This window comes from Gallinula chloropus (genome assembly GCF_964237585.1).
Source record: "Gallinula chloropus genome assembly, chromosome: 2".
NCBI classification, from domain to species: Eukaryota; Metazoa; Chordata; class Aves; order Gruiformes; family Rallidae; genus Gallinula; species Gallinula chloropus.
In genome coordinates, this window is record NC_140086.1 from 92,461,854 (window position 1) to 92,488,817 (window position 26,964).

General features: G+C 44.4%; 1 protein-coding gene across 1 annotated transcript; it reads right to left on the reverse strand.

Annotated features, from left to right (window-relative positions):
* Positions 1-2,244: 2,244 nt before the first annotated feature.
* On the reverse strand, positions 2,245-26,964 carry TXNDC5 (thioredoxin domain containing 5). Its single transcript, XM_084260072.1, has 10 exons — positions 26,611-26,964; positions 20,984-21,133; positions 18,183-18,288; positions 16,871-16,967; positions 14,458-14,573; positions 12,154-12,240; positions 9,056-9,196; positions 6,308-6,390; positions 3,060-3,189; positions 2,245-2,412 (listed from the first exon to the last, which is right to left on the reverse strand). The coding sequence occupies exons 1-10, from the start codon at positions 26,829-26,831 to the stop codon at positions 2,290-2,292; spliced, it is 1,254 nt and encodes a 417-aa protein (XP_084116198.1). The 5' UTR covers positions 26,832-26,964; the 3' UTR covers positions 2,245-2,289.

Below are 26,964 nucleotides of genomic sequence, written 5' to 3' on the forward strand. Positions count from 1 at the left end.
GAAGGACCAGTTACCACACCTAGATTGTTAGTCTCCTCCCGAAACCTGTCATGACCGTACGCATCTTCAATTGTGCCAAAGCAAATGCTTCAGTTCTCTTCTTCTCCCAGCTGACTTTAAGTCTGACGCAGCAAGCGCAGGAGGGCTGGGCTGCACCCTGTGTTAAGCACTTGTATGAGCTCAGACCCTGACTGGTCTTTCCTGTTCACTATTTGACTGAGCAATATAACTTCATACACTTGTTCTTATACAACTTCCTTCCACTCTCCACGCGGAGCTGCCTCATCTACTACCACTTGCCCAGGAAGGAAGTGGGGAGCGCTTTTACAGCCTTAATTCAGACATAAACGTTTAGGGGCCATTCCTTCTTTAGCTGGACATTTATTTACAGGAAGACGGAATGTCAACAGCATATGCAAGTCTTTGGCCAACCTTTCCCCTTCAGCTCACGCAACTAACAACCTGGTGTAACGGATGCGTTCGCAGTGTAGCCACGGTTTGTCTAGCAGAAGCTAATAGCAAATGGTTTTGATCAATATTAAACTTGTATTAAATGCACTTACCTCTAATTCTTCCATTTTAAAGGCTTCTTGTAAATACAAGCTATAATTTATTGCACTTGTCACTGTATATTCATTGTGCTGTATCATTTATAGAAAGACTGCTTTTTAAAAAAGTTTTTATTTAGAAAAAAAATCTCAGTGTAAACAATTGTACCACTTCGATTTTATACAAGAAACTCATGAGATTGTGCTTCACTAGAAAGTTGTTAAAAACGTGACAATAAAGGCTTCCTTTTAAGGCAGAAGTAGATACATTGATCTAATACATCTGCCAGTACATTGAGCTTTCACTGTGGCTTTTTCACCCTTACAGGTTTTTAGATCAAACAGGATCAAAAGCTCTGGACAGACAGTAGCGTGAAGTACATTCACCGATTTAAAAGGTAGCTGCTGTTTTGCCTCTTGTTTGCTTGTTTAAAACCCAACCTACTCCATATGATGGACAGAAAATCAGAATCTTGACAAATTAGTCAAATTAGCCTGTACCCATCCCGATTCCATGAGTTTCTGTGCACACGGGACAGCAGAGTTCAGTCCTTAGTTGGCTGCTGTTTCTGTAGCGTGCCAGTCTCTGCAGTGTAAGTTCTTTGGCTTTCAGTTGTGTCTAACGTGGAACACCTTACACACCAAAGAATGGATCCATATTGCAATCCCAAGGCACCACGGAGTGCATGGTCCTCGCCTAAAACTTACCAACGCTTACAGCTAGGAAAAAGGTTAAGGCTCAAAGAAGAGTGGAGAACTATTTTACCCTACTGCAGAACAGCTAAAGGGGGAAAAAAGTGATGAAAATTAAATATCGTACTACTTGTTCTCTAAGTACTCTGAGTAAGGAGCAGGTCAGCACAAAGTCTGGACTCGGGAGCGGGTAGGGAACACGTGTCCTCAGCTCTGAAGTCTGGACACTCTCTTAGTATTAAAGAGAGCAGCTCTATGAGGGCCTCTTCGCTTTGGCTCTGCACAGGTAGAGCACAGTGACTCCTCTGGAGCTGGACAGAAGCAGCCCACGAAAATCCACCTGATGCTCGTACGCTCCGGCACCGGTAATGTTCAGGCACATGTTACAGTACTGTCACTGTCATTATGGCTAGGCCTCCCATGATGAGAGGATTAACAGGAAACAACCAGCTCATGGTGGCCTGGTATCTTCCAAAGGTGTGTGTGTGCGTAGGGGAGTGTGTGCATGTGTGTTTGTTTTCAACCTCCTGTCACTTCCCATTTCTTAACCAGCAGCCCTACTAAAACAAATGGGGTTTAAGTACAGTTGTAGAGACAGAAGTGACTCAGCACAGCTGTAGCTTTCACCTTTCTAGTAATGGTGGGCCATTTGTAAGGATTACTTTTTAACCAAATCTGACCTGAAGACGAAAATACTCTACTGGTGGCCTTAAGCTGATTCTCTTCATGTATTTTAGTCTCAAAGGAACCCATTTACACTTCATTGTGGGAGTGCAGAAATGCGGTGACACTACCAGGGCTGAAAAGACTCTCAGTTTGCACAGTAACCACTTGTTAGCTTTCCCTCACTCACAGGGAAGCCTGTCTTTAACACACACACACACAGAGGGAAGATACCAATGTTCAGTACATTCAATTCCCTAAAAACAAACCAAAAAACAATGCCCCCCACCCCCCCCCTCCCAATACACTATTTTAAACTTAGCAATGAATGACCTCCCTCAGCTACCATACAAAGACAGCCAGGGGTGGAGCATCCAGACCTTTATTACAACTCATCCCTGGCCTGGCGCAGGACAAAGCTGTGCAGTGACTGAAGGTCTCTCGTTCCGTTGTGTTCGCTGACTTTCTTTCCGCCGCGGAAGAGCAGCAGCGTAGGGTAGCCACGCACCTTCAAGAGACACCCCCACACAAAAGGAAACTTGTTACCACAGACTGAACTCACTGGTTTGAACTTCTCTGACAAGCCACCAAACCCCTCTGAACCAACAAGCCATTTTAATTAATTATGGGGGGAGAAAAGGAAAACCAGCCACCACACCAGCCCTTCCACTGCCAGCCTGCAAGCTCTGAACGTGTGAACACCTGTATGTGCCTCTCAGGCTCTTCCACTGGCAGCTGGGAAAGGCAGCTCCAGCTCTGTTTTGGTGTCTGCCTGTCAGCAGCACCAAAAGGCCACCTTTATTTGTTTTGGTTTGGTTTTTTGTTGTTTTTTTTTTTTTTCCCCCCCTAGGGACACAACTTTCATTGGCTGCCACACAACTGCTCCGGTGCTTTCAGAGGGACAAGGGACGCTGCTTAAATTAGGGACTCCTTCAGCTTTATGCAATAATGAGAATGACCGTGTCTGAACAAACAGTCTAGGCAAGAAATGGTGTCACCAGGTGCTGTTCCGAACTGCCTCTTTTTTGGCTAACGGCGAGCACAGCTGTGCTGTCACCGGCGCCCACAGCGCGGCCGCCAGCTCGGCTGCACGCTGGAGCCGCTAACATTTGGTACACAACACTCTCCTGTTCATTTCAGATCTTTCACACTTACAGAAAATCTGCTGCAGACGTTACGTTCCACAGTGCAGTCTACTTCTGCTATTTTGACATCAGTCAAACCTGGAAATTGCTCTTTGGCAAGGTTCTCCCAAGTTGGAGCCAAGTTCTTACAGTGACCACACCTAGAAACAAAAGAAAGAGGGAGATTTGTTTAGCAGATACACCTTCCAGTTTATCTTTCTTTACTGTCTTGCTGCAAGAGCCCTAAGTTTAACTAGCTGCCTTTCCTATACCCTCAGAATTTGTCCCTCCAACTCCCCTGCACTACTGTGTCAACAAACGAGCTGAGAAAATGAGTGACTTTACGTAAATTAGGGACTGGAGTAGTTTCTGGCCTTCATTAGTCTCGACTGGAGTGGTGCTCTGGAGGTCAGCGTATGAACATCTCACCTTACAGGGGAATACCAAACCAAACAAAGATGACCATGGAGGATATTCAAATGAAAAATAAAAGACTGTCAGAAGAAGCAAATATTTCATGTAGGGCACAGAACGTCTGCAGCACGGATCAAGGTTTCAGGTAGCATATAAAGTTATGCTACATGGCCCGAGTTTAATTATTTAAGATTTTAATTTTAACTTTCTTCCAGTTCCCAATGGCCTCCTTCACCAATGTACCATCTCCTGATGCTGGAAACTCCATTTTAATAGAGGCACTTGTCAACACAGGGTCTGTTTTTAAGGAACACTCCAGTAGTTTAATGCACTTCTTCCCTGAAGGATATTTTGGAGTTCAACCACTACCACAGCACTTTCAGGGAGATCTGCAGTGGAATTATTTGAGAGGAAGTTTCACTTAGCAGATGGAAAAACTTTATCAGGGCCCATTCCGATTGGCGCTAAATAGAGACTCGTTCCAGTTGCATCATCAGTAACACCAAAATGACTATTTCTATATTATTCCCTTGTGCCTCCAGAGTAACCTGAGAACGTGGTCCACACCATGCATGCACTGAAACACTAGCATCAAGAGAGAAAACGATACTTTAAAATGGCAGAGACTATAGCAAAGTATTAATTTTGTTTATATTTTGGACTTGGCTAAGCCGAGTTCGTAACGTGAACTTCCCGACGCCTTCGAGGAGAATTCCCAAAGCGCTTCAGACTTTAAAGCTCCACTGCTCAGTCTGTTCTAACCCAGCTGCACCTTCGGTGGGCTATTAGAACAGCCCTGCAGTTGCCTCAAGGCTGGACTGGGGCATTTACAAAAACCACAGAGATGTCTCTGCAGAAGTTCTCTTGATACAAGCCAGCATCTATCTAAACCACCTTGTTAACACACAGCGATCGTACCTAAAAGCATTGCCAACTGTGCCCAAGAGGGCTTTATGCTTACTGTGTAAGTCAACGTCAGTATTTATCCAAAACTAACTGAAAGACAGAACCAATGAGCAACATATAATAGTGTTTGCAGAGCCCTACATAAGCTAATCCACTTGAAAGAGGAAAAAGTCATTTATGTGTGGTGCACTACAACAGTATACATAAGCCTGACTTTCCGAGCTAAAGCTGGGCTACCAGCTACGTAAATACAGGAAATATTTTCCTACACGGTGGCTTTCTGAACGTTGTGGCCAGGGAGCACATAGTGGCTTAAGAATTTGCCTCTCCGCGTCCTGAACCGCTGTTTCTCAGCCTGCTGTCCGGCACTGATGGCATCTGTGAGATCCAGCAGCACCCGGTTGGAATCCCAGGAGGTGAGGAGACAGTTCAAGTGCAGGACCAGTGTGAGAAGTTGATTTTAGAAAAGGAGCGTTTCACCTCAGGCTTTCCCAGAAGAAGCTTCTCAGTGAACGCCTACAGAGGCCAGCAAGCCCTGGGTGCAGGAACTGGATGAGGAGCTGCTTTGTGCACAGGTGTAAACTGACCTGACCGGCCAGTTCTGCTGGTAGCACCGTGCAGGCACAGACTGCATCTCAGTCCCTCACAGGAGCGAAGAGCGGGCAGCAAACCCCTCTGCGTGGGTAGGGGCTGCGTGTTCCATAACACAGCAGAGGCAGACACTGATCCAAAAGCAGGTCTTTCAGACTTAGGAGAGCATGGAAGCAGCTCTCAAGCCTCAAACCACACTGCAGTAGGAAGGGTGACAACACTGGAAACAGACTGCGTCATCGAGATGACGTGAAACAAAACACTCCCCGGTACTCCTGGCCTGCAGTGAGAAACACATTCAGGACTCCTGTCAATGTTGAGCTGCAATAGCTTGATACTCCCAAGCAGATACTAGGATGGGTTGCACCTGGTTGTGCTGCTTGGCAGTGGTGACCTCTTGCCCTCAGCAACAATAGGTCTTTTCATATTTTACACACTGCGTTAGTGGGATGGCTGGTGATGAAGTCAGAGATGTGTTATCTTCTACTCAGTGAAAAACATCTTAATTTCAGTCTCTCCCTCTATGCTTCCTTCTACTGGCTAAGAGACTGGGCATTGGAAGAGGAAGATGGTGTGCAAAGCTCCTGAGGAATCTGCAGAGAATGAAACGTGGGGTTTTTTCCTCACAAGGGAAATAATAAGAAAAGAGGGAAATCCTTTTTCTGTGAGTTTGCAATACTGAGGCGGTACCCCAGCTTGGGTCCCAGGCTGTGCTGGATGCGCCAGTAACAGCAGATGCCTGGTAGGACACAACTTCCTTCCCCCACAGGGATTGCACACCTACACCAACTGTATTGGACAGTTCTACCCTGGGTCACAGTAAGAACCTATTACATGGGATATGCTCTTAAGAACACCTCAAAAACTGCCACTTGTGCAAATTAGATTTCTGACAGTTACCTGAAGAGTAACAGCCAATTATCCATAGCTCTACAGCCTGTATCAGCTCCCAGGTGCTTGAATGAGGCTTCCAAGACAGGTTGGCTGTGGCAGGAGAGGCCTCCACAGCCAGCATGCTTTCTTGTTTCAATGCTGGTGACACACTCCCCTCACCTCACCCTAATCAAGGGCACGGGGGCATGGAAAGCCTGCAAAGAAAACTTCACTCTCCTTCTTCCCCAGCATTACCTACCTGGAGGCTGACATGGTAAGACTTCTCTGTCAGACTTTCCACAGACAAGAAAGCTAAAACTGATTCAGCTTCTTTGCTCTAACTCTTGCCAAACACACACACTCTTCATTTAACTCACATTTCAGATCCAGACAACAAATACAGCACTACACACAACGCAGCGACCTACAGCAGCTAATGCACTGGCAGCTTAGCCCAGCAATGATCCTGAACAACAGCTGGTGTCAACTTCTTACCATGGAGCGTAGAATTTAATAAAGGTGATCCCCCTGGCAACGGTGGCATCAAAATCTTTTTCAGAGAGAGAGAGCACTCCAGCCTGTTAAAAAAAAAAAAAAAAAGAAAGAAAAAAAAAGAGAGTCAAAACTTTTTGCACATGTAACACTGGCCAGATGAGCTCTCAGCTACCTGAAAGGGAAACTCAGACTGTTAAGAGAGAGGATCGCTGAGAATATAGACAAGAGTAGCAGCAGCACACCTCACTTTCATCCCTCAGCTGCTTTACTCCCCTAGAGAAATGCGTATTTCAGGCTGAATGTCATCCATTAATGGAGAAACAAAACATTCCTATTTTCAAGGCATTTGCCTGTATCCGGATTTTTATCTGTTAGGGAAAAAAAAGTCACTTTCATTTTAATACACTGCCATGCAAATGTTTCCAGGACCATCCCTGAGAGGAGACTGAGGAGCTTAAAGTGCATCACAGCCACCTGAGAGTTTAATGACCTAATTAAGGCATAATACTGGCGATGCCTTGACAGCTGCTCTCCCTCTGCTATGTCCCCTTGTTCCACACAGAGAAAAAGCTGTTACCAGAAACATATTTTTTGCCCAAAAAGAGAGGACAGCACCACGCCACACTCACAGGGACAGGGAGGTACTTTTACTCCTGGTAACATCAGGAGCGACGGGATGGGAGCGGCGGGAGGACAGCGTGTTGCTGACAGACAGTCTCACACACAGCACCAGAGCACAGAACCCTGACAGCACTTTTTTGTGTGAGACCCTTAAGGGTAGGAGGCATTAAAAATAAATAAATAAATTACATCTCATAGAATCACAGGCTGGTTTGGGTTGGAAGGGACCTCAAAGATCATCCAGTTCCAACCCCCCTGTCATTAGAAGTTATATTTTCTAATTAATAAAGAATCACAAGCTAACAAGAAAAAAATTAACAATAAGAGATTCTATTCTGGATTTCCTAAATGGCTATCTAAAACAGATGTTCCAAACATTTACAATCCAAGATACCAAATCTGAATGCCTCATAAATAGCATCCTCACACTAAAACAAATTTTGAAGACCTGTAGAATGCTATCAGAATAGCAGCGTGAGCTACACATCCACAACTATTAGGCATAGTATCAGATAGCTCAATTTCAGCTTGGTTTCTTAAAAAACTATGTCTTACACAATCACATAATCTGAGCGGCTGCCAGTCACTCTACCTGAATCCATCTGGATCGTTTCAGAGTAATTTTAGTGATGTGTGGCAGGAGAGAAGTCTCACGGACACAGAAGTGCAGCTCCTGTGAAAGGGTGGGCAAGTACTGGGCCCATGTACGACCCAGGGGATTTCATGTAGGGGCTCAACACTGGGGCACAGATTTGGAGTAGGACCTCGTTGCCTTTTGCTGCCCATGGTACAGCTGTGGGCTGCTGCAGATGGTAGAAGGTGTCAGTGTTTGCTGCCAACATGGGCCTGACCCTCATTTCAAACCTTGTGAAAACAAAACCAGAACCAAGGTGCCTCCAGGTGAGTGACCAAGAAATGGTGACACCCAATGCTGCAACGTAAAGTTACAAAAAGTTTAGAACTACGCTGTGTCTACTATTATTTGATAAAAAAGTCCCCCCCTAATCCTTTCCTGCCTCCACATGTGCTGGTGCAAGCCAGGCCTAAGTGGGAATCTGCATCACGTGTCATTTCTCCAAAAACAGAAGGACAACTGACTACCTTCTGCAGTCTACTAACCTCAGCTTGTCAGGATCTTCCAAATGTGAGGTCAGTTAAAAAATATATAAATACCTGAGGCATGTGGAAACTGCAAACCAAACCACTGCTGGCAAGTCATTTTATGGAAAACGAGTGACCCTGCTGAAAGACTGGGATGGGAAGGGCAATATTCACCCATGAGAAGCTATACATAAGCCATATTTATCTTAATGCTGTTTGTGCTTTTTAGTTACATCAGTTCAATCTGTATCACAAAGGAGCGTAGATCTTATTTTCTGGAGGCAGAAGTGTTTTCTCCACATCTGATGACAAAGTATGCTTGAAAACCATCTGTCGTCTCTCAACCTCACCGAGTTTATATTCAGCTTCCAAAGACAGGCAGATGAAATGCCAACGTGATTAAAACTGACAGAAAACTAAATGACAACTATGCAAAGGTGAGAAAGTTAGCCCTGCCAATTCCCTGGCAACACTCCTAACCCTTGTAGGTCCTACAACCAGGATTAGAAGAAGCCTCCAAACCTGAGGCGTTTTCTTGCCCCAGGACACATTACCATGCCACATTTAGATCAGACTTCATAACCTTTGCTTGTCTGATGTCAGTAAGTACAGGACCCTGGCTTTTCTTGGTGGCTCAGCAGCTGCACCATCCTCCTGCGTTCAAGTAAGAATCTTGCAAGAAACACAGCGACAGAACGTGCTGTCACACAGACCCAGGCACCAGCAGTTCCGCAGACCAAAACCAACCATGTACCATGCACTCTGAACTCATTCAACCACAAAAAAACCCCTCAGAAACATAGATTATACTTTTCCCTTCTCCAAGTCACCAGGTTAGTAAACTAGGATTGATGGTCTGACTCGCACTCATCAATTAGTTAAAAAAATAACCAGGTAGGTATTGGGTACAGCTTAAATGTAGACATTACCAAGCTATCAGAGATAAAAAAAACATGGAAAACTTGGAGAGGTTGCTGGAACAGCCTGAACATCCTTAAGACTGCTGCAGAGTGCAGGAGCACTTACCTCAACATGGGTGGGTTCTGCGGGTGGCTGTGGGGCTTCGGTGGGTTTATCTGCTGGTGGCTCTTTCACAGAGCTCTGCAGTTGGGAATCCACGTACTCCTTTAAGGAATCAAAGTCCCTCTTCCCTCTGTATTGGTCACCCTACAATTATCAAACAGTTAGTGCACATGCATGTACGTAGTGAATCTAGCAAAGTAGTAATTAGCAAAAAAAAGTCATTATCAGCAAAACATCCGATTGCCAAGCATAAGCGTATTCACAGTAACTACAACCATCTAGTTGTTAAACCTCTCCATGGCATCCAAATCACTCCACATCCTCAGGATTTGCCATAGATTCTTTTGTACCAAAAGGGAACAATCTAAAATGTCCTTGAATTGAAAGGTGTGGTAGAAACACAGGAACAAATTTTAGAAACTTTCCCACTTGGACCTTCGTTTCCCACCCTAGTCAGCATTTTTAATGTTTTATTTTTCTGAATCTCAAACTATAGCAAGGAATAAAAAAAGTACTCTCACCACTCTCACAAAAGCAAAGTTATGTTTCTGAACCTGCAAGTAAAGCCCTCAGCCAGCTAGCTTCAAGAAGCCAGAGCCTGCCTTAGGTGCTTCCCCATATCACAGACACTTTCAGAACTCTTGAGAACAAGAAATCAGAGCACCTCTGAGCAGTTCTGAGTCTCAAGTCCACTGTTGGCCATGTCCAAACTGGCTCTTGCATGACTGCCCTCAGCACGTTCTGCAAAAATTAGTACTAATTTCTCTGCTCAAAAGAGAGATCATCTCTTTCAGACACTACATACCCATTTTGGATAAAACTCTTGAGTTTCAGTTCCCGTGAGGTGTGGGCTACAAGATGTATATCCTCTCAGATGAGGAGCACCTCTTCAAGAAAGAGCACACGATCTTCCATACATTGAAAAGAAGAAGAGAGGTAGTGGATTCCCCGTCCCTGGAGGTGTTCAAGGCCAGGTTGGATGGGGCCCTGGGCAGCCTTGTATAGATCCAGGCCTGGAGGTTGGTGGCCCTGCCTGTGGCAGGGGGGTTGGAGTTCTATGATCCTTGGGGTCCCTTCCAACCCAGACCATTCTATGATTCTATGATTCTATGATAAGAGACACCTGTGCAACTACTTCCTCTACACCTCTGGAACTCTTTCCACACATTTTCCTTCTTTTGTCATTCATAATGTTGCTTACAACTGCAGCCACTTTCTTCCCCACACTGGGTCTAAGTCACAGAAGAATCAACCTAAGATGCCAGGAGAAGCCTGCCCCTGCATGTCTGTACTCACTTCAGCAGGGCAGGGTCAGTGCCAGTCATTGCTCCCAGGGTTTCCGCTGTATCTAACCAAGAGGGATGGTGTGATGCCAGACTTCAGTTATGACAAAGGGGATGATGGTATTAGGGACAACAATGCTGGATGGCTGAAGCAGTTCTCCTCCCTCTTCCTGAACAGTATAAAAGCAGCCTGAGAGATTTCCAGGAATTTCTGGGTCCAATTATTGGGAAGTTGTTGGGGCTGTTTTGTGGTTCGGGTTTGGGTTTTATTTTTTTTAAATATATTGTATCAGCCCACGAAGGAACAAGCAACTCCGGTGGGACCATGTCACCAGGGACTACCACACTGTCAATGGAGAAAAGCCAGTTTGATGTCAACAGAAATGCATTGTTCAGACTAATGGCTGAGATTCAGCTTTTGCAAATGTAACACCACTGATCTGACTTCTCCTTTCACTGTCCTCTTGATTCAAATTACTCCAAGCAACTCAATCTTCAGTAATTAGAAAGGGTCAAAAAAAAATAAATTGATCTGGCTTGTTGAGAAAAAACAGAGCTAACTTTTCTAGATGGTTCTGCCAAGGTGGCTCACCATCTGTGGCTATCTGAAAAACAGATGTAAAGCAGGTGGGAAACCAGTGGGGAGAAACAGCAGAACAATTCCCCCTTTTTTCAGACTCATGCCATACAGAAACAAAAGTTTAATTAACTGAAAACACCTCTAGCCTTGGGCATGCCACCATGTTTGACCTGAGCACTGCCTCGGCTGCCCATTCAATTCGGCTTCCGATACGTGCCAGCACCGCTGCTCAACCAGCACTAAGGCCACGCACTTCCTGTGCCAATCAGGCTGCGATTCAAAACCCCAGGTGCTGCTTCATTTCAATTCCCTGGCGTGTCTGACCTCACAGGGATGCCTATACCAAACCTCACAGGCACTGGTGTTTGTGGCCACTTTCTGTCTTGAGTGCCAGAAAAACGCCACGAGCAACAGCCGCTGAGCTGGACTGGGTAGCAAAACCTACATCTCTGATGCTGCAGAGGTGCAAAAAGGAATGCAAGATGAATGGGGCAAAAAGCCAAAGCTCCCCAGAACCTGGTGGGTAAGAGCTGCAAGAGGAGTCCTGGGTTCTCTGCTTGCACACCTATTTTTAATATCCATTTAATAAATAACCTTTATCTTGAAAGTGGGAAACATGTAAGTATTACTACTATTTATATACTATACAATACTATTTATATATTCATGTACACATTATTTATATTTTACTTGCACATAACTTCAGAATATTGTATTTCTTTGAGTTGCTACAAGAAAAAATGCCAACTGGACCCACAGGACTCTCACTCAGAGTATCCTATGAAGTGTTCAGATCTATAAGAAGGGGAATTTGCATCACTTGGACACCACTCAGCAGACAGGCACCACTTACAGATGAGAACCCTCTGATACACACTGTTAAAATTAAGTAATTTTTTATTATTTCTATTTCATTTATGCTCGTGTTCCCTAGAGGTATTAAGATAAAGTGCACTCATATTTCTCTTATGGGGTAGAATAATTGGAGATACTGCTCACCGATTTGTGAACACCACAGCAGTTATCTGCAGAGCAGAAAGGGCAAAAAGCTTTTAACTTTTATCTGTGGATGAAGGATACCTCTTCCAGTACCAGATCGAACTCCCAACATCATTTTGTCCCCCAGGCAGACCTTCCTATGTGCCCACTTGATCTTTTTTTCCCCAGAATGCAAACACAGTCCGAGTATCACCCAGAAAAAAAAAAGTCCTGATCTTTTGCTGAGCTTGCAGACTCACCTTTACACCATTCCTGAACCAGAGGAGCGTGGGATAGCCACGAACTTGGGTTTCAGAGCAGACTTCAGAATGCTGAGTACAGTCGACCTAAATTTTGGAAAAGAAAACCAAAAAAACCCCCACTCAGCACACAGAACAGACACACAAGCAGCATCCCAGCTGTCCCTTCTGCAGGAACTAGCAACGCATGGCTTGGCAAAACTCAGTACCAAGTACTGTCTTGAGAACAATTAAATCTGCTTTCCAAACAGCGGTTTGGTTGTGTAATTGGTGTGTATTTGCCTTTTTTTGTGTTAGGAGGGATTGGGGAAGGAGATATGGATAGAAGGAAGTAGTAACAAAGAACAATAACGACATAATTAAATATTCCAATTAAAACAAGTACTTGGTATTCTCAGTTAATAAAAATCACCACACAGACAGTAAGACACAAAACACTGATGTGAGGGAGCTTTAAAGTGAAGATGTATTGGCTCATTCAGTTTTGAAAAGACTCCTCTTTAAAGACTTCGGAAGCTAGCAAGTTGCCTTTGCTCCAAGGGAAATTCCAAGTGCATAGCAACATTCAATTCTAGTATGTTATAAACCAATCCATAAAGTTACCAGTTTATAATCTTTTCTGAAGCTGAGAAAAAAAAACCCCAAAACAACCCAAAACTTCAGTACTGCAGCCTTTGCTTGAACACAGCACTTGGATTTTGAATTTTGCATTGAAACCACTTTGCTCCAGATCACTGGAGATCAATTATGAAGATTTAACATAATCCTGCCATACATATCATTGCTATTAAAACACTATTCTCCCTGATTACACAAAGGTCATGATTCAACCTTCTTAGGAACAGCTGTTTACTTACAATCTCAGCCAAGACATGTTTCAAATAGTTTCATAAGGTATACAGTTACACAAAGCTGACGAGGCGTCAAGACAAATCTTAGGGGCTGTATTAATGGCAAGCTTCAGTAATAGCAACTGGGAACACAACAGACAACTGAATAAACCAGGAATTTTGGAAATCTTCTGTTTATTTTCTGTGGATAACAGAGAATGGTAACTTCAAGAAGATACTTAAGCTAAGCAATGATTTTATCAGACGGCGAGCATTCCAGGTTCTCAAATAAAATGAATCAGCAGATGCAGCATTTGGTAAAGACACTGTCAAAGCAGCAACAGCCTCTGATATTTTATTCTCAAGGGGAATCTAACTCTATACCCTCCAGGTCTCTAAATTTTATACATATATACATCTTCTCTGAAGTTCAACTATGCTGACCTGCTCTTGTACATCTCCAGTGTATCTGAATGAGCAGATTTTCAAAGCAGTAAAATGAAAAAGAATAATTAAAAAAAAAAAAGAAGTCAAGCTCATCACCCCTATCAACAGCCAAAAGCACTATGAGGGCAGCAGCAGGAGAGACAGCTGGGATTTTGCCCCTGTGCAGGGCCAACACCACTACTAACCATTATATGGTCTCTGAGATCAGTGGAACCACTCTGAAAGCTTTGGGATATGGAAATTGAGCCCAGTCAGTTTTCTACTGTTGGCACATACAGATGGATTCACGTCACAAGTCACCCTGACTTAGGTATGGGTCAGCAAATAAAGCCAGTAAGTGCAATTGCCAGACCACTTCCATACCTCTGCAAAGAAGTCACTCCACGTACAAGTAACAAGCTCCCATGGTAAATACACCACAGAATCTGGTTATCAACCCTAAGGGAAATAGTAAAGCAGGACAAGGTATCAGTTTTTAAGGTGGAAGACCCCCTGAAAACTTAAGAAAGTTCCATGGGGGTAAAGAAGGGTGGGGGGAAAGAAAAAGAGAGAGAGAAAAGAAGGAGAAATAATTCATCACAAAGAGGTCAGAAACTTGCTAAAGAACCCAGTGCTCTAAATAGCAAACTGGAAATCACTTTCCCACTCAAAATAAATTCTGAAGTCTATCAAGTTCTGACAGAGGGGAAGTACAATAAAAAACAAATGTCAAAATATTATTCTCTGCATCTGAAGTATTGCACTTAATCCCAGCTCTCTCTGAAGCACGGGAGCTAGCTGTGTTTCTCACATGTCCTGGCTTAAAAGGAGGGAGCCCTGTCACTGTGACGAAACAGCCTTCTCTCCAAAACAGAGGGAACTACTGTGTGCAAGGAAAAGACAGGCGTCTCAGGAGCTGTGACTATAAAACCATTGAAGAGGCGACGGACAGAACAACTGTTACTTGCAAACCACAGCACAAACAGGATGACACTTGGCTGAAATACTGATTCACACAATATTTTCAGGCAAAGAGCATTTCACCTACCTTGCCAATCTTGACAGCTTCTGAATGCTCAAAGGCTTGAGCCAGCTGTTCCCAGGTTGGGGCCAAAGCCTTGCAATGCCCACACCAAGGGGCAAAGAATTTGATAAAGTGATTGCCTTTCAAGTCAAAGAAAGAAGGGAAAAACAACAAAAAAAGATTAAACACATTTGGAATAAATTTGGCTGCAATTAAAGACCAGGTACTAATCTCAGACTGGTCATTTATTGTGGTATTTCCTGAGTTAAAGATAGGAAACACCGTGAATCAAAGGCCAGGACTGAATACTTCAGCAATTAGGTTTGCAATACCGTACACAGTCCCACAGCGTTGCCAATTTCCCTGAAAATACAATCAGCCTCTCAACCTCAAGCCAACAAATATATTAAAACTGGTATTTTTAACCTAGCTATTTGCTACAATGCCTAATTCTATGGTGTCAATCACTGTCCTATCACAGAGCAGAAGGAAACACCAGGGAACATGTTATTTATAACAGCATGCATGAAAGTAAGTATCAGACTCACACTTTCTTAGGAAAAAACACTGCTTAAAATCACATCAGCTACCTAAATAATTTTGACCACTCAGCTTCCCATTCTCCCTTTTCTGCCCCACTCTTTGTATTTTCATGTCAACTGTTCAGAAATTGTTTCCTTCAGTAGATTTCTGTGGTGTTTTATAGAGAGAAGAGTGTCTGTACTATCTCCTACTGATGCTTAGTTTAAAAGTACAACCTTAACTGCAGAGCACCAGAATATGTGATTTCCTTCAATTAAGAGTACTATTAATTCAAGATGCTGCGTGCTTTTGCACACATCAAGGCAAGGCTCTGTTAATACAAAACAAAAATGAACTTAATTAAGACAAGGAAAAAAAAATCCAATTAGTTTGAAGGAAACGCCAGCAACTGGAGAAAAAGTTCTTTTTTTCCAGAATTATTCATCATCCTTTGAATACTGCTGTGGGGCTGATACGACTACAATTCCTTCCTAGTTTGAGGGCTTGCTCACAAAAGGAGGTCTGAGGAAAGATGTCACAAAATAACTAGGAAATGTAAACTGCCATGGTAGTGTACTCTAACTTGCCTGTTCTGCATCAGGAATACTTTCAAGATAACAGACATGCTCTGCTTTGATCAAGTAAACTGCAAACTGAAATTTCTCATAAGACCACCTAGTCAAAACCAGCTATTCTACACCACATACTCTGTGATATTCTCTTCTCCCTGACAGAAAAAAAAAATTAAAACTCTTTTTGCCTTGGAGCTCCAAAAAGGTAAAGGGACACTTCAAGAACAAAAGTCAACCTTCCAGCTGGAACTGCTAAGCTCCTGCTATATTTAAGCACTGAACTTCTTGTAATTGATGTCAGGAGAGGACAACAGCCTTACAGATGACTGGCTCAACCATCAGATACGACCATGGGAACATCTCCTCTATGAATGCCAATGGATACAGAATAATAAAATATTTCAGTGAAAACATTAACACACACACACACACACACAAATCTATTTTCTCAGACCGTAAAGCTGTTCAATGCTCAACATCTCCCTGATGGTTTAGAGAAAAGTCCATGAAAAATTTGGAAGTAATTCTGTGTTAAGCCATGCAGGCTGGGACATTTGAAAATATTTCTAGTTAATGGTTACTTTAAGAATCTCTAGTATTTACCTCACTGGTGGTATCACATGGGCACAGACAGTTAATTTAGTTTGGTCTTTGTTTTTAGGTAAACAGAGATGATAGAATCATCTGTTGTTACAGGAGCCCAAAATTTGTATTGTAACCTCATGCTCATGCTTTAAAGACACCCACCATGTGAGGGGTGAAATCTCCTGTGTAGGTATTGATTTTAAAGCTTCCAGACAAAGGATTTTTAAAAAACAGCCAAACTGAGGTGAAGTGTTTTGTCCACACTAAATTCTGGAGGAAGGAAGGAAAACAACATCAAATAAGGGGCCAGACTGGAGTGCGATGGGGACAGTAAGGAGGAAGCAGGTGGATTATGTTTATCCAGAAGAACAGCCTGGGAGTTAAGTACAAGTCAGCAGCAAAGGAAAGAGAAAGTGGGATTTGCAAAAACCCAGTGAGTGGCAAGGCTGTAACTGAGCAAGGGACTCGGTGAAAAAAGACAGTTTAGTACTGCAAGCCCCACTAGCTTCTTCCACATCATTAGGGGCCTTAATTTTACTGCCTTCTGAGTGGGGAGCTCTTAAACTTTCTCATGGTGTGTGATGTGTAATTAAACTACTACATTTTTACAGTCTCTGGTTTCATCCTCTTTCACTAGGTATTACTGTAAAATGAAGGTGGGAAGGAGGGACCCTGAAAAGTAACATTCCATTTGCAGACTTCCACTCCTAATGTCTCTGTAAGCAAGAACCTTTTGATTATGAAAAAAACCCAGTTACCTTCTGCTATGTGCATCTTGAAATTGTCTGATGAGAGTTCATACATTCCCTGCTTTGGTTCAGGGGCTTTTGGTGGTTCCGCATCAGATTCTGGTTCCTAATCATGAGAAAAATTAGCTTTTCAGACAGTAAATACACAATACTTGATTCCTGTATCATGCCATTCTGTGGCAGTGTCATAAACCCTGTACTCTGAAATGTTAAATTTCTAAAGCAATGTCCTTCGTAAGCTTGACTTCAGTATCTAGGATTTCCTAACAAACAGCTACTTGAACGCAAAACGTGAAAAAGACTACCACTCAGAAAAGAGCTGTCAGAGTCACTGGAATAACAGTCTTTCACTGGAGTACAGTCACAGAGCACAGTAATTCCTATGGCACTTATCACATCACCATATATTACTACGCTTAGGTTCCATAACAGGTCCTCTGTAGCATCACACACCAGCCACATCTGCCATCACGCCAGTTTCAGCAGCCTCGGGGCTGTTTAAAAACAGTGAAAAAGCTGCTTTCTGCTCCCCTAATGCAGGGAGAAGGGACCCATTGGCTTCATAAAGGCAGCAGCCATGGGAAAAGAGCAAACATTTTATAGTTATAACTTGCAGCAAACCCACTGGCACTTCAGCAAAAGGAAGTGACTACTTTTTAGGCACTAGGGTCAGAACTGGAAAGAATTTTTTAATAACCTCAAAGAACATTTCTTAAAAGAGTTTAGCATTTTAATGCTTGATTATATATAAAACAAACACAATGATTTTTTAATAATTATGTTCTAATTGTGGTTCAACAATCACTGAGCCAAACCAGCAATTACAGATTTAATTTTAGGCAAGGCATGCCTACCATATGTAAGTGCTGCCCCAAAATTCAAGGGCTTTCCTAGTGATGGTATTAGCTTAAGTTACTGATTACTTTAAACTCTTGCTTTGGGCTACAACATTATCAGATAATAACTGGGCTAAAGATGGCATCCATGCTTCAAGAGGTAGTTAAGCCCAACACAAATGCAATTTATAACATATTAGAGCTAAAGCGCTTTTCTTATTCCAGAAACACGTGGCTCGTGGGTGTCAATGTGTTGCACATTAAAAGCTGCATTATGTTTTACATACATGAAACAAAAGGCAGGTCACAGGATGACAGCTTTATATTCTGACTTATGTGGAAGCTGTTCCACTTTGTTATTGCCTCCTGACTTTTATTCTCAGGACCAGACTTCCTCCAGGAAGATGAAACCTAACCTATAGAAATCATAGACAAGCAAGTCTGCAGAAGGGAATATTTCCTTTTCTTATTTCCTTTTCACTTACAGATGGTTCCTCATTTAGTTTCTCCAACATCCAGTTCTCCAGTGCCTCAAAGTCCCTAGGGCCTTGGTATTTCAGAGGCTCTTGTCCCGGTTTAAGCAGCTTCAGCCTAAAAGAACAAAAGGTAGCAAAGAGTGAGGCAAAAATGTCCACCCAGGAAGCTGGAAAGCTACCTCCCCTTTGCTAATCCACAGCAATGCAGCCTGCCCTGCAGGAACAGCTCTCCTGACTATGAACATCAGCATCAGGCATCTCTCTCAACTTTAGGGTCATGGCTAGAACCTAGGACACTTTTTCTTTCCCACGTAAACTTGTAAAGGAGACTGGAAAAATAGCAAAAAGAAATAACTGCATTAAAATCACCACAGCTTCATATTACTGATCAACAAGCAAGAGCAAACAAAACACTGCAGCATTCAGTCCTAAGGTTAATCATTCATTATGCCTATGAATCCAATTTCAGTTTGGCTAAAAGCATCGGTTTTGTTTTGTTCACCCCTCTCCATCACCAAAGGAAAAATATCCAGTGCTTATTTTCCCAGGAATTTCTTTCCCTGAGTGCTCTTGGAATGCAGGACTTTTCACGTGGTATTAAACTGATTAAAATCACGCTGAAACAACTCGATAGGACAAAGATGTGACTGCCTGTATGGATTCAAGACTTCATTATTATAACATTTAATAACTGCTATCAAAACTTTTCCATAAGCTACCTAAAGCTTCTATTATTAATATTTAAGTTGAAATCCAAAATATATTTAGTAAAGGGGCAACATCAATGCCTGACATTTCTTTTTTAAAGCAAACCATATTTTCAGTTACTGTGGTCACCTAGCTCTCTGTCCCCCCTGCCAAGCTGTGATTTGTATTGCTTTCTCCTGAAATGTTTTTCTCTCTTTTCTTGTTCCCCAGCTGGAAAAAATGAACATATGCAAGTGTTGAGAAACCACATAATGCAAATAAATTCAAAAAAGATAGGAGCTCCCACTGTCTTTTCTTGAATGTTCCTTGTGATGATAGAAAAATCAAAATTTTTCTGAGGAAAAAAGAAAAAACAACAGCCACCCAAATTTTTCATAAGAAGGAAACAAAAATGAAACAGAAGAACATCTAAAATGCACCTCATGGCAATACTTTATATGACTAACAGGGGAAAAAAGAGAAGCTATCCACTTTAAAAGCCAGCTGCACCTTTATTTTCTTCAAACCAGGGTAGGTTTTTTCTAGTTCAGCTGAGAGTGTCTTACAGCACTGAATCATCCCAAGACAACTGCACTAATGAGCCCAGGGACCTGCTCTGTCAGTTTTACTCTCAGAGAGACGGAAAGGGAATGAAGCCATCCTGGACTGTCCCTAATCCCTCTGCGCCTGAGGAAGCTGTGGAATTTCCCTCACTGGAGGTTTTTTAAAACAGGCTATTTAAAAACTGACTCAGACTGGAAGAGAATTGATATTACGAATTCCCCTTCATCTCTCTATTTCTATAACTAGCAGAGAACTATCATTTGAACTTTTCAAGAGGAAGAAAGCTAGCACTAGCTATTCCTAGATACTCAGTGACCCTAAGGAGGAGGGGTAAGCAATTGCACATCCATTCAATTTTTTCTTACTCAATTCTCTGCCACTTTTTCTATTTTACAGGGAACAGCACCATACCACAGTCTACTCAAATATCCCAAGATGAGCAATGCTCACTTTCGGGGGCATTAAAACAGAGTTGAAGTATTTGTTGTTTCTTGGTATTTATCATGGACATAAGCCACAAACTGCCCTTAAGAACAATTCCTCATTCAGCAAGGACTTTGCTATTTATAGCTCTCAACTTCTGCTCAGTCACTCTCAACTGTATCGAGGTGGGTGCATCCAGGAGCATTACAGGGAGTTCAGGCAGTGGCTGGGGACAGCAGCAACACTGGGCAATGTGAGCAATGGGAAGGAAACTGGAAAACACAGGCTGTGGAAGGGCTACAGAAGACAACCTTCTGCACGTATCCCACTAAGATAAGTAACTAGTAAAGCAGTTGAAATGATCCCATCCACTTTTGCAAGCAGCTTTAAAGAAGACACAAATAAAAGAAAGCCCTTTGCTCCATTTTTTGGCAGCTAAAATGGGAGCACGCCAATCTAACCCAAAAGCGCTATCCAGGCTGATCTCTCATAGACACTCTGGATTGCAGTCTGCCTACCAAAGCTGAGGTGGTCTGGCATATATCCTTTATAACAGGGCAAGTTTAACAACCTTAAACTCTAAATTAATTTATCCTAGAAAATTCAATAGAAGCAAAATTACCTAGAAAAAGTTTGTTTGACATCACTGCTGCTATGATAAGTGATGCTATTAATATATCATTTTATAAGCATCAAGTTAACCCCAAAATTTAAGAGATCCCCTGCACGTCAGTAATGGGTGGTACAGTGTACTGATAAACTTGTGACAAGTGAGTTTTTAAAACTACTGTTACTGGTGACCAGGCTCTATTATGCACATCACAGCTGTACAACATCCTGTTGCTTGAGAAAGCACTTTCAGAGAAAAGGAAAGGGAATTTTAGGCTTCATTTAAACACAGCCATCTTCCAAGACGTAAAACAGCTTCTTTAAAAGAAAAAACCCAAGAGAGCAGAAATAGTATGCATCACATGATACTTGGCAACATAGTAAAAAGCCTTAAAATGAACACACAAGGTCCAAGGGGCTACAAAGAAACCCACCAAAAATACAGCTTAGAGGTTAGCTTCAATAAACTGGCAGAGGACCATGGAAAACTAAAAAAGAAACAGGAGGAGACATCTTTTTGTACTTACGTGGGATATCCACGGACGCCAAATTCCGAGCACAGTGGAGTTTCTGTAGTACAATCCACTTTAACAACGTAGACCTGGGGGTTTTCCATGTTGTTGTATTTATCTCCCAAATCATTCCAAGTTGGCTGGAGGCGCTGGCAATGTCCACACCTGCAACAGAAGGTACAAGATACTTGCTGGATAGTTGCTTGTGTTCAGGAGGGGGTGAATCTATGGAAAGGCGTATGCAGAACGGTTGGAGATTCTGATAAATTTAAAAACAGACAAGTCAGAAACCTCCTACGCTTGAGCACTGTTACACTGAGCAACGGTGAATACTGTTAGGTACCGTGGGATGCTGCATCTCACATAAAAGAATCATCAAGAGATGAGAACTCATCTTTTTACATGGCAGCCTACTGAACATTCCTGAACTTAGTGAGGCTATTAAGAAAAGTATTCTCAGTCTTCCAGCTTTCTAGAAAACTCCTGTGAGGCTGTCTAGCTTTCTTTCTGCTCTAGTGTTCCAAAATACTGTGTATTTTAGCACTGATTCCTGTACGGGGTTTCCCAGAATTTAGGACTAATTCCTGAACAGGGTTTCCCAAAACCTTCCCATACTGTGCTTTGCCCCAGCAGCACACCATCAACTAATTGTATCCGCTTATACGCAAAAAACCGGCCTCATACAGTTGCTGTAACAGCAGCTCACCCCAAGTAGAAAGTGGCTATTATTCTTCTCACTCTTCTTCTAGTAATTTTCTAGTCATTGTAGCAGTACCCTATTTCTGTAGCCACGATGAAAAACTTTAAGGAATGGATTTTCATTTCTCTCTAATGGCTGCTTTTGCCAACCCTCCAAGACATCTAAAAACACCTAATTGGATTAACAGGAAACATTCTCAACCTGACACTATGAAAGCTGGTATTGCCCTTGGCATGACCTAGACTGTCTACTTTGTAAGTAACAGTTAAAACACTGTTTGGAACTTTGGAGAATGTTGCTCCCACTTGAAGAAGTTTCACTTACACAATGGTTTTGAGTCCACTTGTGGGAAGCCTGCACAGATTCACAGCTTTCTATGTATCTTGGTATAATTAAGGCAACATTCCCCCTCTCCCCCCCCCCCAAACCTCGAGATCTGCTTCAACATAAAGAACCTCAATAAGGTCCTGCTACAGTCAGTCACAGTGTGTCACCCGTACTCCCACTACGTGGGGAAAAACGACCTCCTGTATCTTATTCTGAGCTGTCATGGCAAAGGATTATAATGTGTTCTTAATAAAATCAAACAGTCCTTAATTATTTAGCTTCAGACTGAAGCACCTCCATAGTCAACTCTTTCATGGAGCTTAAGAGAAGCATTTTGGATTCCCTGGTCCCTTCCTCAAGCAGTTGTGAGGACTTTAAGCACTGAACAAATACTGACTGGTGTTAAAGAACAGAGCATGGGAAACTAGGTAAGGAAATGTCAAGTAATGGACCTGCTGGTTTTTAAGCACAGAACAGGGCTGTCTTGTCCACATTTAACACCGCAATCTCTGCTACACACAAAGTTTCCCCCTGCCTTCTTCAGATTACATGGGCTAAAATTGAAAATAAAGCAGGAAAAATGCTCATATCTGAATCAGTAATTAGCTCATTAGTCACTCCTCATTTTCAAAGAAAAAGAAAAATCAGCATTACAGAGAAGGAAATAGAAGACAAGGCAATCCCCAAAATATTTTTTCTGAAATTCATTAAGTGTAGCTACAGAACATATGAAACTAGAGAAGTCAAAAATAGACCACTACCATGCAACATCAGATATCTACCTTAGACCCATCTACCTACACAGTCTGTCACTACTACCACTCTACACGACATCAGTAGGGCAACCAGTTCCACTACTGGCAATGGTGGATACCTGGGCATCAACAAGGAGTCCTATCCTTCCTTCTCTAATGGGGCTAGGAATCATAGAATCACAGAATATCCTGAGTTGGAAGGGTCCATAAGGGTCATTGAGTCCAACCCCTGGCTCCACACAGGGCCCAGCCAGGTCAGACCATGGGACTGAGGACATCGTCCAGACGATTCTTGAGCTCAGCCAAGCTGGGTGCTGTGACCACTTCCCTGGGGAGCCTGTTCCAGTGCCAGACCACCCTCTCAGTAAAGAACCTAATATCCAACCTAAACCTCTCCTGTCACAGCTTCATGCCATACCCTTGGGTTGTAATGCTGGTCTCCAAAGAGAGGAGATTGGTGCCTGCCCCTTCCCTTCCCCTTGTCAGGAAGCCACAGACAGCGATGAGGTCTCCCCTCACCTCCTCTTCTCCAGGCTGTACAAACCAAGAGACTTCAGTCTCTCCTCATAAGACTTCCCCTCCAGACCTTTCACTATCCTCGCTGCCCTCCTCTGGGCACTCTCCACTAATTCTTTGCCACTTTTGTACCGTGGCACCCAAAACTGTACTCAAGGTGAGTACACTACACCAGTGCAGCATAGGCAAATGTAATGAAACATAACTTACATTTACAAATGTAAATGAAGATCCAAAAGAGGCTAACAAGGTCATAGGGAAGACCCACCTTTCCAAAACACAAACCAACAAAAAAAAAACCCCTCTGCTTCTTATACATTGCTAATATCAGGAGGTATGGGTGAAAGGATACTGTAAGACTTTGCCCATTTTAACTCTGAGCAACCATGTGCCACAAGTGCTCGTGCCTGGAGATGGTTTTGCTGTGGCAGTTATCCATAGAGCGGTAGGCTGCTCTACCTCATGCTGACAGGTCAGTCCACAGTATCAGCGCTTCTCATCTGGATGGCAGACTTCCTGGGCCATGACAAGAGGAGATGCTGAGGTACATGAGCACCACACATGTCAAAACTGCAGCTGCTGATAAGCCCTCTTGCAGTCAGTGAAGGACAGAGGCATTTCTGAGGGCCACCAGTTCTGCAGCTAGCAAGGGCTGCCCCACAGCAATACACAGGACAAATCATCATCCAATTAAAAACGCTGTTTGACCCTGGGATAGACAAATGTAGTGGTACAAGCAGCACAGGAACAGTCTCATTCTGGATAAAAGAATCCAGCTAAGATAAAATCCAATTCAACAGCAACAAACTGGTGATCATATCTGCTTTGGCTTAGTGGATTTCCTAAGCTTTACCATGAGACCACATACATTGAGAGGACCTGGAATGGTTAAAATCATGCAGTGAAACTACTTTTTTGAGATTCCTTACAATTACAGAATCAGAGGAACCTCATTCCTCTGTAGATACACAACAAGCATGGCCAACATCTTAAAGACTATCTAGTGCCAGCAAGAGTGTGGCCTATTCATGGTTCTGTCCCTTGTCAAGTGTAGCTACCAAGGGGGACAGCTTGAGCATCAAAAACCTTAGAACATGATGGCAAATGACTTGGAAAGCTCTCTCTGTGGAGTAGCCCACAATATCTGAAACAAATGTAGGACTTAATGTACCACTGCTGTCTGTAAGAGAGGTTCTCAGCAACATTTGTTTCAAGAATCTGGAAGAGTTAGGTCAGCTCCTACCCAACCCTTGCTGGTAACACTGACAATGCAACAATTGCTGCATCCACAACAACCTGACAAACAATCCCAGCTGAGCAGTGGGTTGTTTGGCTTCTCCCTTGCAATGACAGGCAGCAGCGCTGAAAAGCACACCTCTGTGAGAAGCATAAGGTCAACATATCACCTAGGAACAAGGCAAGAAGCGTTAATAAAGACTGCAGGGTTGTAAGGTTGCCACTTGACCCCAGTGATGATAAAGTGACTAGTGCATATAAGCACCCCTCTCAAGCACTTGGATGTTCCTTTTGTCCTTCTCTTCCTCTTGGACCCAAAACCTGGCCCTGTTGCTGCCTGCCAGGAGTCCAGATCAAGAGTCCTGAAGCCAAGTCTTATAAGCCAAGACTTAGAGATCTGGAGGAGGCTTACAATGGCTGAGAAGAACATCCAGAGAAGCTGCAACAAGTCTAGGAAATGACGCAGCTCCCTCACGCTTGAGTTGGGCAGAGAGCCTCAGCCCTCCCAAAGGCATGACATGGTTCAAGATTGCAAGACCAGCACTCTCTTTGATGCACACTGTGGATGTGCAGCATACATTGGGCTCTGCAACAGCCCATCTGGCACACGGTCTCCCATGAAGCCTGGGCCAAAATAAAAGCTCACTGGCCTTTAGGGATGCCTGTGAAAGTTGATCAAAGCTTGGACAGACAGACATTATCACCTGAAAACAGAATGGAGCAGAAGCCATCCTGCTCCACACAGGCATTTCTTAGGCCTTACAGCACTCTCAGGCGAAGGTCCTTCACCAGCAAGTCAGGTGTCCTCTGCTTTCTGATCTTTTGAGAACAAAGGCAGGTGGCTGCTCTTTCAAGATTTTGCTTAACTTTTTGCATGGCATAAACAAGTTGATGTTTAGTAACAAAAAAAAAGTAGTTCCTCAGCTTTTAAAGGAAATCCTTTGCTGCTGTTGATTTTCAAAGCATGTCATGACTCACGTATGCCTCGGTGGCACCGTGTACAAATGGACTGCTTTGGATCAAAACGTAACTTTTGCACATTGTTCCCTTTATTTTATCTAACTTTAAGAAAACGTGGAGAAAAAACACCCCAAAGCAACCTAATAAAAAAAAAAAAAAAATCCCCCCTAACCCTAAATCAGATAAAGAAGGACAAGGGAAGTGATCATGAAAAAAGTAACACGAGCAGCCTCCAGAAAGGCCCAGAGATGGGGCGTACTGTCCTCTTGACAGCTGTAACATCCAGCAAAGCCCTGTTCTCCCACTGGTCTCAACTGTTCTTGTGTCACACTGTACCAGTCCAGGACAAAAGCTACATAGGTCTCTCATAAATCGAGAGCTCTCCAGCTCTGCTGCTGCTGTCTGCGGCCCCTGGCACTCGCAGCACTGTCATGATGCTGCTTTTGCTACAAACCTAGCCAGAAATTCCACACTCGCAAAGAGAACCTAACTTCTGCGATTAGATTCTCTGCGGGGCTGAAGGGCACAGCGCTAAGTAACAGTCACCGCACTGCAACTCGGCCCACACACCGAGGCCACACGCTCTCCGTGCCTCCGAGGACGTGTCAGAGGGAGTCCGGGGAGAGACGGGGAGAGCCGCCGGGGACCGGGGCCGACTGCAGCCCGGCAGAGCCCCAGTGGAACCGGGTCTGCCCCAGCTCACCTCCGTCGCGCCCGGCGGAGCTGCTCCACCCGCAGGCCCCACGCGGGGGGCGCTGCCGGGCGCCCGGGGGGTCGCTTCGGGTGCCGATGCACCCCGCAGCCCCGGGCCCTTGGCGAAGGGGGCGGACACCGCAGCGCAGCGCGGCCCGGCTGAAGCCCTCCCGGCACGGCCGCGGTGGCCCAGGCCAGGAACACGCGAGGCTTCGGTTTCAGCTCCCCCTCCGGCGCCCCACAGTCCCCGGCTGCCGTTTAACGCGTGTCCCCCTCCGCCACCCCAGGGGATGGCGCCCGGCCCGGCCCCAACTGTTGGGGCTCAGGGCGGCGCGACCCCGAGGCCTCCCCCGCCGCCGGCCCGGCCGCTTCCCGCCGCCACGTCAACGGGGGAAGAGGCGGGCAGGAATGCGCCGGGCCGCGTCGGGCCGTGCTCCGCCGCTCCGGATACCCACCACGGGGCGAAGAACATGACGAAGTGGGGGGCGGCGGCGGTGCCGTGCCGCAGCATCTCCGCGCTGTAGAGGTGCCGCCCGTGCGGGTCCGCCTCCGCCTCCGGGCCCGGGCCAGAGTCCGGCTCCGGCTCAGCCCGTCCCGGCCGGCCGAAGAGGACGGGGCCGAGCACGGCCAAGGAGAGGAGATGCCACCAGGCCGGTCCACAGCGGAGCGGAGCCATCGCAGCGTCGAGAGAACGAGCGGCCAAAGCCCCGGGCGGCTGCTGCCGCCTCCGTCCCTCCCTGCCCCGCCCCCCCTCCGCGCACGCCGCGCCCGCCGCGCCCGCCGCGCCCGGGCTGGCTCCGGCCCCCGCC

What these genes read in the sequence shown, in the direction of transcription:
- TXNDC5 (XM_084260072.1), bottom strand. Translation starts at nt 26,831, where the DNA reads ATGGCTCCGCTCCGCTGTGGACCGGCCTGGTGGCATCTCCTCTCCTTG. An exon ending in AACTAAATGAGGAACCATCT is followed by an intron (nt 16,968 to 18,182) that starts GTAAGTGAAAAG and finishes TCTCATGATTAG; the next exon opens with GAACCAGAATCTGATGCGGA. An exon ending in ATTAAATTCTACGCTCCATG is followed by an intron (nt 3,190 to 6,307) that starts GTAAGAAGTTGA and finishes TTTTGTTTCTAG; the next exon opens with GTGTGGTCACTGTAAGAACT.